Here is a 13074-nt window from a genome sequence, read left to right on the forward strand (position 1 = left end):
GAAAATTGAGCACAAAAATATGTGAAATAAATCAGAAATATGTTGAAGAAATACGTGAAAAATATCCGAAAAATATGTGAATATATATCTGAAAAATATGTGAAAAATGTCCGATTCCGAAAGTCTGATATGTGTTGAACATCCAGACTTCTTTGAGCATCCTGACCACAGCTGTCTAGTGCCTACTTCCTTAATTGCCACCACTTCCTCCACAGCGGCGCCGTGATGCGGCTCACCTGTGAACCCGCAGGCTTCGGCGAGCAGGAAGGTGCTCCAGGACATGAGGAAGAAGAGCGCCGTCTCCAGCAGCGGGAAACAGTGCAGCTTGGTGAACTTGGTGACGTGGGAGTCGAGTTAAAGACACAACGTTGTTTAGGATCTATAACAATAAAATCTATATCTATAACACACCTATTGTCAAAAGAAACCAGAATCAATCTGTAAATTAGACTTTCTATTTGTGTTTTCACTCAGAGGAGGATATGAGAGCGGTGACGACTCCTGTGGCGGCACCCATCACGAAGGAGCCGCTGAAGATCCCCAGGAAAACCCCCACCGACTTGAAAAAGGCTGCAGCATCAAACATGTGTGTGTTTGCTCCGCTGGGCTGGTACGCCACAATAGACCTGAAATATACACAAAACAACACACATGGTGAGACAGGTACTTTCAGTATTTGTCATAAATTTACTGATTATGTTTTGAAAGGATTCATCTCCTTGTAATTGAGGATGCATCTAATTTTGTCTCTTTTTAGAAAATAATTTAAAATATAATAATATTATATTAATATATATATTGTAATAATAATATAATAATTCATATATTATATAATCAAATGGAATATAATAATTGTTCTTTAATCCGTGTGCCTCACTTTAAAAGGAGTTGCTCTGATGTCCTTAGAGGACAAAAATGTCCTCTAAGGAAGTCTATGTAAGACAGAACCTGCCAAAATAAAAAATAAATGAATAAATAAATGACTCGATAAAAAAACCCTAAAAAAAACATAGCCATTAATAAATTGATATGTGACATAAATTGATATTTCTGTTATAATTTGCTTATTTATTTACTTTTCTGTATATTTTCCATTTTATTTATTTATTTATTAATTTCTATAATAGTAGGTGATTTGTAATATTTCCAGTAGAGGGAGGCAGAGTGCCGTCTGTCTGTCTGTCTAGAGCGGTGTTGCTCTGTCTCACACTTCAGTGTTGAATTTCAACATCAGGAGGGAAACGGAGCTCAGAAACCACACAGGGAGAGACGTTATCTGGTGTAGAAGAAGGAGGTGAAGTGCTGCAGGTTTGATAAGGCAGGAATTTGACTTACGAGGAGAGCACAATGGCCACTGCGTCATTCATTACACTTTCTCCAAACAGCAGAGCGTAGAGATCCCCGTCTGCATGGAGCTCATTAAAGATGGCCAACACCGTCACTACACACACACAGATAAAAACATTATCTTAGTTTATATATATATATATATATATATATATAGAGTATAGAGTATAGAGTCAGCGTGTGTCGTACGTACCTGGGTCTGTGGCCGAGATAATGGCACCAAAGAAAAGGCAGTCGGTGTAGTAGAACTTGTCAGTCAGCTGTCCGATCGCTTGCATCAGTTTGACCACGCCGTACATCAGATTCCTGTAGACGGACATCCAGGTGAGAGGAGAAACATAAAGGTATGGTGATCAAACAGCAGGTAAGCCGAGCTCACAACAGCAGGATCTGATCAATAACGTTTCATAAACAGAAAGTGGACACTCACCCGATAACAAAACACGAGATGGCAGTGCCAAGAAACGCATAAGTTATGATGGAGCCCAGATTCCTGAAGAAGTGTCTCTGGGAAAGGAGAATAAGGAAGATAAGGAAAGGGTTAATCACATTTTATGTACAAGTTGAACAAAAGTGTAACAGCTCGGCGTGGCACGCAGGGATGTATAACATTATCGCTTTTACTACCTTGATGGCTGGACGCCCCGTCCCATACTAGATGGCTTAAAGGGACTGTTTGTAAGAATCCTAAATGTCTTGTTAACAGCTTCACCTGTAGCCGTTAAGTCAACCAAAGTCAGCGTCCTGTTGCTGGCGCTTGTGCTCGCTCTACATAGACATGAAGGAGCATCGCTCAACACAGTGAGGAGACACACGTCAGCTAAAAGCACAATATCACTCTGTATCTCAGCTGCTTGGCAGTAATGTTAGCTGACCAGACCAAGGTCTCTCCATGAATCAATGCTGATCCTAGTGTTGGCTTTTCCCGCCTCAGCCTCCCGACCGCGGCCGGAGGGAACGGGGGAGACGATAAAGTTTCTCTCTGCGGAGCCCCGTCACTTCACAAGACACGGGAAACCTCTGTTGGTCTGGAGGAGCTGCAGCAGTTATTTCTGCACAAACGTCCACTGAACATTCACTAGATATTCTCAGAGCTAAACTAACTCTTCTGCAGTGTGGAGTGAGCAGCATGCACGTGAGAGGTGGAGAGAGAGAGAGAGAGAGAGAGAGAAGGAGCGCGGTGTGTGAGTGAAGGCAGGCAGAGGAGCAGAGTACAGCAGAGACTCCGGTCCTGGAGACCAAAGCTACGGTCTCCCCCGCGTCCTCCAACCGCGGCCAACACTGTTTAACAGCTTCACTAGATACAACCAAGAGGGTTTGGTGCTTCACTGGAGTTTGTGTTGGAGTCTGAGTCTGAACAGCGGAGACACACTCGAGCACGCATATGCGAGCGCGCAAGGGACACCGACCCGGGTGATTTATACGTGTAAGAAGTTACAAACAGTCACTTTAATTATTTATTACTATTTGTTATTATTATTATTATTATGAAAATGAGTATTTTATTATTATCATTATTATTATTATATTTTTAAGTTTCCACTGCATCATTTAATTGTAACTGTCTGATATGCTTATTATAATCAATATTAGTATTTTATTTAAAGTGCTATTGATAACATTGATAACACTGAGACACTAAATGTCGCATTGTCCCTCCCCGTTCCATTTACTTCACAAGAAGTCTATATAAGACAGAACCTGCCGAAATAAAAAATAAATGAATAAATAAATGACTCGATAAAAAAAACATAGCCATTAATTAATTGATATGTGACATAAATTGATATTCCTGTTATAATTTGCTTATTTATTTATTTATTTATTCCCTTATTTATTTACTATTCTGTAAATTTTCCATTTTATTTATTTATTTATTCATTTCTATGTTTTTAATTATTTATTTTTTTATTTTTATTTTTTTTTATTCATTCATTTTTGCACTTATTTTTTAATTTATCTTATATTTATTTTTAAATGTATATATTTATGTATATATGCATTTTATTCATCTATTTATTTCTGCACAATTTTCCCTTTGCATTTCATCCCTTATTTATTTCCCCCAAAATTATTTATTTCTGTATCCTTTTCTTTACACATTTCTTTATGCATATCTACCTCATTATGCAAATGAGGGGGCTGTCATTGAGGAATCAAGCTCATCATTTTGGACCTGCCAGAAATTCCCAATCATAAAATAAATAACATATATATGTATATATATACATATATATATATACATATATATGTTTATGTAGATAAATATATGTAGATAAATATAGATAAATATTTTAAAAAAATACTTCCACAGAGCTTTTAGAAAGGTGCCGAATAAAAGTATGTATTTTCCTGAAAAAAAAATAAAAATATATATATATATACATAACATGTATATATATTTATAAATGTAAATATATATATTTATATTTATTTATTTAATTATTATTAATTTATTTTTCAGGAAAAGCCATACTTTTATTCGGCACCTTTCTAAAAGCTCTGTGGAAGTATTTTTTTTATATTTATCTACATAAACATGTTATCAATAAGACCTTTAGGTTCTAGTCTTGCTGCTGTTACTTTAGTGGATTGTTACTACGGTCATTATCACCTGTGTGTTATTATTATTATTATAGTATCTTTATTACATTGTTGTCCCTATTGTATCACACTTCCTGTATGATTGAAGTGGATGTGAGCGGTGTTTAAGGATTCATTACAAATGTTACAAGCTAAAGTGATGTTGTGATATATTCAGGTTGTAAAAACAATAAACCGGTTTAAAAAAAGTGTAACACAGTGAACTAATTTAACCTTTCATTAAGAAAACGCTTAAGGATGAGTAACTCCCTGTCAAACCAGACTGAAACACAAACACAGATTCAGCTGTTTAACTGGTTATTAAACAAACAAGCGGCGCAACACAGATCTCTGCGGATCACGTCGGAGGATCTAAGAAACTAAACTGCTGATTTCTCAAAGAGATGTTCCGTCTCCTCTGTCAGGAGGGATGTCTGTAAAATAAAAGACTCAAACAGAAATGAAGAAATAAAACTGCAGGATTTACATCAGAGCTCTTCTGTCGGTTAGACGACTCACTCATCTGATTATGTCAACATTTGCACATTCAAGATCTAACATCCAACGAGACACAAACATCAGAGTCTCTCCCTGAAGCCGTTAACACTGAGCTCAGCTAACGGGACGTCCTGTTTCCTCTTTCCTGGAGACGCTTCTTTGACTCAGCAAATTCCATCTTATATCACAATTTAACTAGTAAAACAGAAAAGCCGATATAAACTGTCACAGAGATTATTAACTGTCTTATTATGCATCTGTTAACTGAACACCTTCAGGTTTGTGACTGTTGGTCGGACAAAACAAGCGAAGTGACGTCATCTTTGGCTTTGACAATTTGTGATGGGTCTTATTGTTTTGATATTTTAAAGACTAATAGATTAATCTATAATGACACTAATCATTAGCTGCAGCTCCTACAGTATATTATATTCACTACAGTATATTGAAACCAGTCAGTATGCAGACTAAATCCTCGCCTCATCTTGGTCAGTTGGCCTCCTCTGTTAAACCACATGCAAAAAGCCATATTCAATTCAGGGTTGATGTTTGACAACAAATCAATCAGGTCGTACCATTACGCTTCATGCACCTCCACGTCATCTCCAAACTCTGATCAATGATCCATGCCTTCATATCCTCCCACCTTGATTGCAACTCATTATATTTTGGTATCACCCAGTCCTATTTATTCCGTCTGCAACTAATTCAGCGCGGCAGCAAGAGTTTAGATAAGGTCAGAAGAGAGGGAACACGTTACTCCCATTCTTGCCTCCCTACACTGTCTGCCTGTTAGCTACATTTAAAACTAGTTTAAAATCCTGATGTTTGTTTTTAAGGTACTAAATGGTTTCACCCCCTCTTATACACTCACCGGCCACTTTATTAGGTACACCTTGCTAGTACCGGGTGGTCTTCATCTGCTTCAAGGTTGGACGTGTTGTGCGTTCAGAGATGGTATTCTGCATACCTTGGTTGTAACGAGTGGTTATTTGAGTTACTGTTGCCTTTCTATCATCGCCAACCACTCTGCCCATTCTCCTCTGACCTCTGACCTCTGACCTCTGACCTCTGACCTCAACAAGGCATTTCCGTCCACACAACTGCCGCTCACTGGATATGTTCTCTTGTTCGGACCATTCTCTGTAAACCCTAGAGATGGTTGTGGTGAAAATCCCAGTAGATCAGCAGTTTAATACTCAGACCAGCCCGTCTGGCACCAACAACCATGCCCCGTTCAAAGTCACTTAAATCCCCTTTCTTCCCCATTCTGATGCTCGGTTTGAACTTCAGCAAGTCGTCTTCACCACGTCTAGATGACGTAACGCATCGAGTTGCTGCCATGTGATTGGCTGATTAGCTATTTGTGTTAACAAGCAATGGAACAGGTGTGCCTAATAAAGTGGCCGGTGATTGTATATTGTGATGTTTTCATTTTGTCTAATGTTGTTTTACTGCTCTATTTGTATTTATGTTCTATGTGAACCAACAGTCTCCTCTCCGTGTCGTCACATACACCTAAGCCACGTCCAGAGCTGCCAGCAGCTCCTCACAGGACGCCGATTGGTCTGTTGTCTGGGTTGTTGGACACAAACGCATCACTTGAAGCCTGACAGGATGGATTATTGTGTGATATGTGATCCTGAGATTCTCGCATGATCTTGTGATATCGTGAGAATCCAGCTGCTGTGCGAGGTAAAGAGCAAATTACAACCGACCAACACTACAATACCGAGGGGCTAAATGAATTAATACTCGACTCTACCTCACGGTCAGACCCGTATAAGATGCTCTTCACAGCAGCAAAGCACAAGGCCACTTCCCCTCATTCATCCTCGATATCATCTACCGCCGTATAAGAACACAGATCAGATGTCAGCAGCTGTTTAAACACATTTCACTCTCCATTATTTCAAGGTCAGAGCACTAAAGCACCCACAGTTCTCTTACATGCATATGAAGCACCACCTGCTGTAGTTTGAGACTGTAAACATGGTGATGGATTAATAATGGAAAGCACTGAGACATCCGAAGGCTTCCCCAAACACAACAAATCTGTTTCTCCAACAACAATCGAAAGCAGAAGAAGCTGCTCGTATTGTCAGCGTCAGCCGTTGGAGAGGAAACGAAAGACATCTGCTGTGGACTTCCCCTCAGAAAGTAGATTCACTCTCAGTCTGGCCAATGAGACAGCAGTTTGTGGCAGCAGATGTCTCCACCTGCACCTCCAACAACAACATCTCACGTTACCGTGCATGCATTTTTACAAGCTTCTCACCTTCTTCAGACTGTAGCCAGCGTGGAAAATAATAGGAGGCAGCAGTATGTTGAAGAATACTTCAGGGTCAAAGGTCACCTGGAGAAGACGAGAGAATAAAGAGTTAAATCTGGTAGAATCAGACGTGAAGAGTTGACGTTCCCGTTTGTGACCGTTACCTTGCGCAGCATGTCGTTCTGCTCCACATTGTGAATCTCTCTGGAGTTGATCTCTCCTTTCAGCGTGTACTCAAAGAACTTGCCGCTGACGTTGAGCAGCAGGGTGCTGACGGGTCCTTCCTTCAGCGAGCAGCTCGGGGGCGTCTTGTTGTGGTAGCTGGTGGCGGGGATGCCGTACCGCAGGATCACACCTACCAGCAGACCTGAAGAGAGAAGAACGACGAATGAAACCTTCTTTACCCCCACGAGGGGAATCTGATTTACACAAAGAGCATAAAAGAACAACAACAAGACATCACATAATATATAACATAAGCATCTTAAAAAAGCCTCTTTTAGGATGCTGATGTGATGCCTCTCTTAGTCTGTATCCTCTGCACGCTATACCTTCATCCTGAGGATGAAAGTGCATATTCAGGCCTTCGTGGGTGCGGTGGATCTGCTATAATCTGGTGCAGCCAAGACGCACAAAAAGGCTAAAGAATGACACGATAATGTGCACGGTAAAAACATGCAACAAGAACGCCGTTATTGCTTTAGGCGTGTCATGTGTGTACGCCATGTAGGGTGACCAGGTGTCCCACTTTACGAGGGACTGCACAGCGTTTTTATCCCTTATTGTCCCCACGTCCGACGACGTCCCACATATTGAGACGACGTCCCACATTTCCATTCTCTCTAATTTTCTAAAGTCGAACCGCTGCAGGACAGACGCTTTTTTAAAATCTAGCTTTTATCCAACGGCTGTGAAGAAAGCAGGGAAGGCTGAATGTGAATACCTCTCTCTCTATCTGTGCAGTATATCCTTGATGCAATATACACCTCAAGTGCAAGTGCATTCTATTCTATTCTTTTCTATTCTGTCATCACGGCACTCAAACTGAGCACACGTGGGGCAAGTTCAGGGTAACCTTTCACCGTCTTCGCTACGCTACGCCCGACGGGGGAAATTGCGATGTCACCGCAACATCACAAGCTCTGCAGATTTAGGAGGAATATGATGGAAACGACCACAAAGAAAAGGAAGAGCAGCTACAACAAAGACTGTGAAACTACTTATAGTAAGTATTTATAAGCCGGTGGAAGGACATTCTCAGAGTTTATGTCAGTTATTTTTCAATTTCACACGCAGGGCGAATACGAGTTCATGTGAGTCTCACAAGACATCGAGACGTGCCGATCTGTGGATGCATTAAAGCATAGAGATGTGACAGTATAAGGGGCAGAGTAGAAATGTTTAAAGTCAGATAGACATTATAATATCAACATTAAAGACGACCTCTCAGCCTTGGTAACGTGTCCCACGTTGTCCCACACAAACATACTCTTTGTCCCACGTTTGGTTTGTTGGGATCTGGTCACCCTAACGCCGTGAGGTCTGTACTGACTGCAGTGTAAACGCATCAGTGTGAATACGCTACGCTCAGAGGTAGAGACGTAGAATAAAGAGTGAGAGACTGCTGATGGTGGACGGGTCCAACAAACACAGGAGGTGTTCGTGACCGTTTCGTTTTGTAAGTTACGTTTGTGACGTCTTTTCCATACCTATGTTATGTGGTTTTACGTATTGTACTTAGTTTACGTACTTATTTTAAGGTATGATGATTTTGTGAGTGGTTTTGTTGCCCCTTGCTCTCACAGCACCTTCATACATGTGTACTATTCACGCCTCGACAACGCAAAACGTGTGTGGTGGACATACTGGATGATTATACTGATACTGGGTTGTCTAGTGAGCTAAACTCATGGTGTCCTTATAGACCGTATAAGAAGTGGACATAGTCATCGTGATGTCACCCACTAGTTTGTGGACTACATTTTTGAAGCCTTGAGTTCGGCATTTTCGGCATCTCGTTTTTTTACAACCGGAAGTGACATGAGAAGGTGGAGTACAACCGAACATTCCATTTGGTTCGACGTCAGTCTTGAGTCACGTGACTCGTTAGTATCGTGAGTCCCGTGAGTCGTTAGTCAGTGAAGTTAACGGTAACCACGACCCGTTTCCTAACCCCTAACTAAGTGGTTGTGTTGCCTAAACCTAACTTCCTGTGAAAACGGAAGTTTATTTTGAAAGGACACTATGCATGTAACGAGCGTATATTGACACGTCCTCCCCGGTCCGTCTAAAGGTAACGGAAGAGCGGTAGCCCGTGCGTCGGACTCTGATCCCGAGGGGGAGCTGACCAAGCGGCGATATTTGACGAGTTAAGAGTGAGAAAATGTTCCCTCTAGACTTTCAATGGTTGTTATTTCGTTCATAATTACAGGGGAAATCAATGAGCGTTTCTTTATGTTTAAAATCAGAGTTAATCTGAGCTCTTTAACTGCTCTCATTGTCGGTTAAAAGGCCCATCAGAGCCGCATCATCTGCACATTATATCATTGTACGATGTCCTGATGGCGAACACAGTCTACCAGCAGAGGTGAGAGGACACAACCACATCGAAGGTGTGCTCTATGTTGTGTGATAAATTGTAAATATTGCTGTTGCTATGTCACCTGTACACCTGAGAGTATAGACAGGTATCACATTAGTCATGTCGTCTAAACAGGGGAGTCAGTTGTTTCACATTTACTAGCTCATTCTTTATTATTCATTTAGTCCGGCCTTAGCAGGTGTTTTCTTTTTCATCTGTATGTAAATAAATTGTCAAACACTTATACAATGAATGGAAGACATCATTTTCTGCATCACCATGTGTTGGAAATGCCTTCAGATTCTCTCATGTGGCCTTTTGTGTTGTTAGATTTTAGACGCGTTTTCATGGTTAGAGCCTCAGCTAATGAATTAGGAGAAAAAATAACCTAAAACGCCACAAAAATAAGACTCATTCAGAAGCTGAAGCCAGGAAGAGAGGAAGGAGGCAGTTAGAGGACATAAATCCTCTGATCAGACAGCAGTTATCTGCAGGAGACGAGGCAAAGCAGAGCTGCCAACACTGCACTCACTCTCTGGGTTAACCTCGTACATAAAACACACAGAAACACACAAATAGTGACGGTTCTGCAACAGAAACACGACGACCACCTGCAAAATAAACTCAAAATAGCTCACAAACTTTAGGTTCTTTCCAGCTCGTGGGAGGTTTCATGTTTTTGAACTAGGAAGGAACTGTCCGTCCTGTAATATCATGTTTCTCCTTTAAATTGATGGATTCTGAATCATTCATTTGTCACAATAACTAACTGAATAACCACTCTGAAAACACAGAGTTTGCTCTTTATACAGAAGATCAATATTGGGACAAGGTTTCTACTTGGCAGCACTTTTATACTGGTGATAGTCCAACCAGGGAGCTCTAACACGATGTCATAACTTCATCAGATCGAACTGAATCCACTAACATAATAAAAACAGGAGGTTTAAGTTTAATACATTCATGATTTTGAAATAGATGTTTTTAATGCCAGAATCGATATATTTGCTTCATGTGAGTCTATGTGGAGGTAGAAGGAAGTTACCGCTTTTATTGTGGTAGTCTGAGTAACGTGACGTCATATCCGTTCCGTATCCGTCAACCAAAACAAACCTCAGAAAGTATAAACCGTCGGAGGGTCAGCGTGGATACGACCTGCACCCTCACATGTTAAATCCAGCGTGGTAAACACTACACATCCAGTAAAGGATGGAAACACTTTGGGTTTAGCAGAGCTAGACAGAGCAGAGCTAAAGCTACATGCTAACTCTGTCACGGACAGGAAACGTTACGGTATGGCGGTAACGTGGCGGTCGAGCCGGCCGTCGCTCTCGTCTCCGTGGTCAAACGGGCCGACGCTACGACTGTAGAGCACCCAGATACTGACATTTGTGTTCTCTGCATTGAAACGGCCCCGATGGAGCTGACCATGGATGGATAAAGAGAACGGAGCTGACGGGAGAGCTAGAGACCACCTTGGAGAAGTTAGAGGAAGTAGACACGTGGGACTACGTCCGCTTTTCAAAATAAGGTGTTAACAAAGGGAACTGTATATACTAAATACATCTATGGAAATAAGATTGATGGATTATATTCACCAGAAGTATAAAACATTACATGTCCCTTATGAATTAAAAAGAAAACACCACTAATCTGTGAGAGAAATGTCTTTAGTCTTTGATTTCTTGGTTGCTGGATAATAAATAACTCCTGACAATGACTGATATATTTGACTTCAGGACATCTCTGACTACATACATGCTGAAAATCAAACAATTTTACTGCATTCATTTAGAGATTTTCTTAATTAAAAGTCCCTAGAAGTGTTTGATTCAACTTTTTCCCTTCATGGACTAGTGTTGAAAAACGTAATAAAAATCACAATAAATCATAATATTGAATCGCAATACTTAAAAATTGCAATACTAATTGAATTGCACCTAAGTATCGTGATAGTATTGAATCAGGAGATCGGTGTATCGTCCCAGCCCTAATGTTTATTAATGCATATAACACATAATTCATGTGCACATAAGAGTAAAATGATGTTCCCACCGCTGGAAACAGCTGTAATATTACTGACAGTTTCTGTTTTTGACCTTCTGCCAGCTGAAACTACAAATGCAGAAAAACACAGTTTACTTTTTAAGCATTAAAAACAAATCAAAGTCTGTCCTGATCATGTGACGTCTCTGGTTAATAAGTGACATCTGCAGCACTGACTGACTGGAGGTCACTCTGACCGGCTATGAGGAGAAACTAAATGTGTTCTGAGACGTTACGACTGAAATAGTTCAGCTGAGTATAACCCAGAATGCATTGCGGTCACTGACTGTGGTCATGTTACTGGATGATGACGTCAGATGATAAAAGACAGACTTTGTTGTTGTTGTATTTCAGCCTTCTGCTGCTACTGATCTCTGCTGTGGATGTCCCAAACAGAAACAGAATTATTACAGCATGCAAACACTACGGCGGCATAAATATCCCACAATGCAATGCGGTAGCGACGACATCGTTCATAACAGACAGCTCTGTAGCGTCAATAACTCCTCAGTGTAAGAATAATATTTTTATTTCTAAAGGTGTCATTTATATTTTAAATTAGTTCAGACTTTATGATTCTCAGAAACCATCGTTTTTGGTCCCGTGAGGTTGGCACGGGTTACCACGGATACACGTCTCCATCCGGCAAGGATTCGCGCTCAGGACGTCACCGTGTAAATCACTGCTCAGTAAACATGTTGAGTACTCAGTGCGTAGTGATGCAGTTTTGAACGCAGCCTTCGTCTACGTAGCTCCAGAGTTTATACTTGATGACGTCACAAGTTTGAGACCAAAGCTCATACTTATACTTTTTACTACTTACTGTACTGCAGATGTCTTTACAAAGTACGTACTGTTGCACACAACTGGGACATACTTCGTGGTCATAACAGGCGCCTTGACCTTTGACCCTCTTGCTCATATAACCGCTAATCAGAGGATTGTGGGTCAGAAGAGCCAGAAAAGCATGCTGGCTTTCATACTGCAGAATACGATCTGATGTAGTAGGACATCCTGGTATTTTTGGAATACTGCATTTGACAAACGATGTATTGGGACGTACTAAATCTTTTCTGACATTCTGAATAGTAGATAGTACGGGTATTAGTATGCACACTTACTAGAGAGCGTAGGTAATGTAGGTGGTGTTCCCCTTTAAGATGCATGATGATGTTGGTCATATATTATTGTATTGACTGCACTTTGAACAGATAGTTAATGTGGCAGGTGAGTACATGTAACATATGTAAAATATTAAAAACAAAAAAATCTGTCCAAGAAACCAAGATGGCGACGGCCAAGAAACCAAGATGGCGACGGCCAAAAACAAAGATGGCGACGGCCAAGAAACCAAGATGGCGACGGCCAAGAAACCAAGATGGCGACGTCCAAAAAACCAAGATGGCGACGGACAAAAACCAAGATGGCGACGGCCTAAATGACAACCTCGAGGCTTCAAGACGTCAGCCCACAAAGCAACAGGTGACGTCACTGCGACTACGTCCACCTGTTATATACAGTCTATAGGTACCACGGTAGATAACGTAAAAACATGAAAGTCTCTCTCTGTGAATATTATATTCCATTTCTGCTAATAAATCCATTTAAAAGTTGCACACTGCTCCTTTAAGATGCATGATGGTGGTTAAATATTCTTTATTGACTCTTTGAACAGCTGATTAAAGAGGAGGATGAGTACATACTACTTATGCAAAATCTTTTTTTCTGCCATGTGTCTCCTCTTTTC

General features: G+C 40.8%; 1 protein-coding gene and 2 long non-coding RNA genes across 6 annotated transcripts in view; 1 reads left to right on the plus strand and 2 right to left on the minus strand.

Annotated features, from left to right (window-relative positions):
- Positions 1–13074, minus strand: part of LOC141768467 (uncharacterized) — a 60135-nt gene that overhangs the window by 27658 nt on the left and 19403 nt on the right. The window lies entirely within an intron of this gene.
- LOC141768466 (uncharacterized) overlaps positions 1–13074 on the plus strand; it is a 60551-nt gene that overhangs the window by 27097 nt on the left and 20380 nt on the right. The window lies entirely within an intron of this gene.
- The window catches only part of slc9a7 (solute carrier family 9 member 7), a 40493-nt gene that overhangs the window by 25753 nt on the left and 1666 nt on the right, over positions 1–13074 (minus strand). For 2 of the 4 annotated variants that reach the window (XM_074636745.1, XM_074636747.1), the window contains exons 2-8: positions 6865–7067; positions 6707–6784; positions 1778–1854; positions 1541–1653; positions 1336–1441; positions 485–626; positions 237–342 (exon numbers count right to left, since the gene is read on the minus strand). In XM_074636745.1, the coding sequence (XP_074492846.1) occupies positions 237–342; positions 485–626; positions 1336–1441; positions 1541–1653; positions 1778–1854; positions 6707–6784; positions 6865–7067 (825 nt within the window). Of the gene's footprint in view, positions 1–236; positions 343–479; positions 627–1335; positions 1442–1540; positions 1654–1777; positions 1855–6706; positions 6785–6864; positions 7068–9919; positions 10050–13074 lie in introns of those variants that run through there. The other 2 variants (XM_074636748.1, XM_074636746.1) reach the window with 2 other exon arrangements.

The sequence above is a fragment of the Sebastes fasciatus genome, chromosome 5 (assembly GCF_043250625.1).
Source record: "Sebastes fasciatus isolate fSebFas1 chromosome 5, fSebFas1.pri, whole genome shotgun sequence".
Classification (NCBI taxonomy): domain Eukaryota; kingdom Metazoa; phylum Chordata; class Actinopteri; order Perciformes; family Sebastidae; genus Sebastes; species Sebastes fasciatus.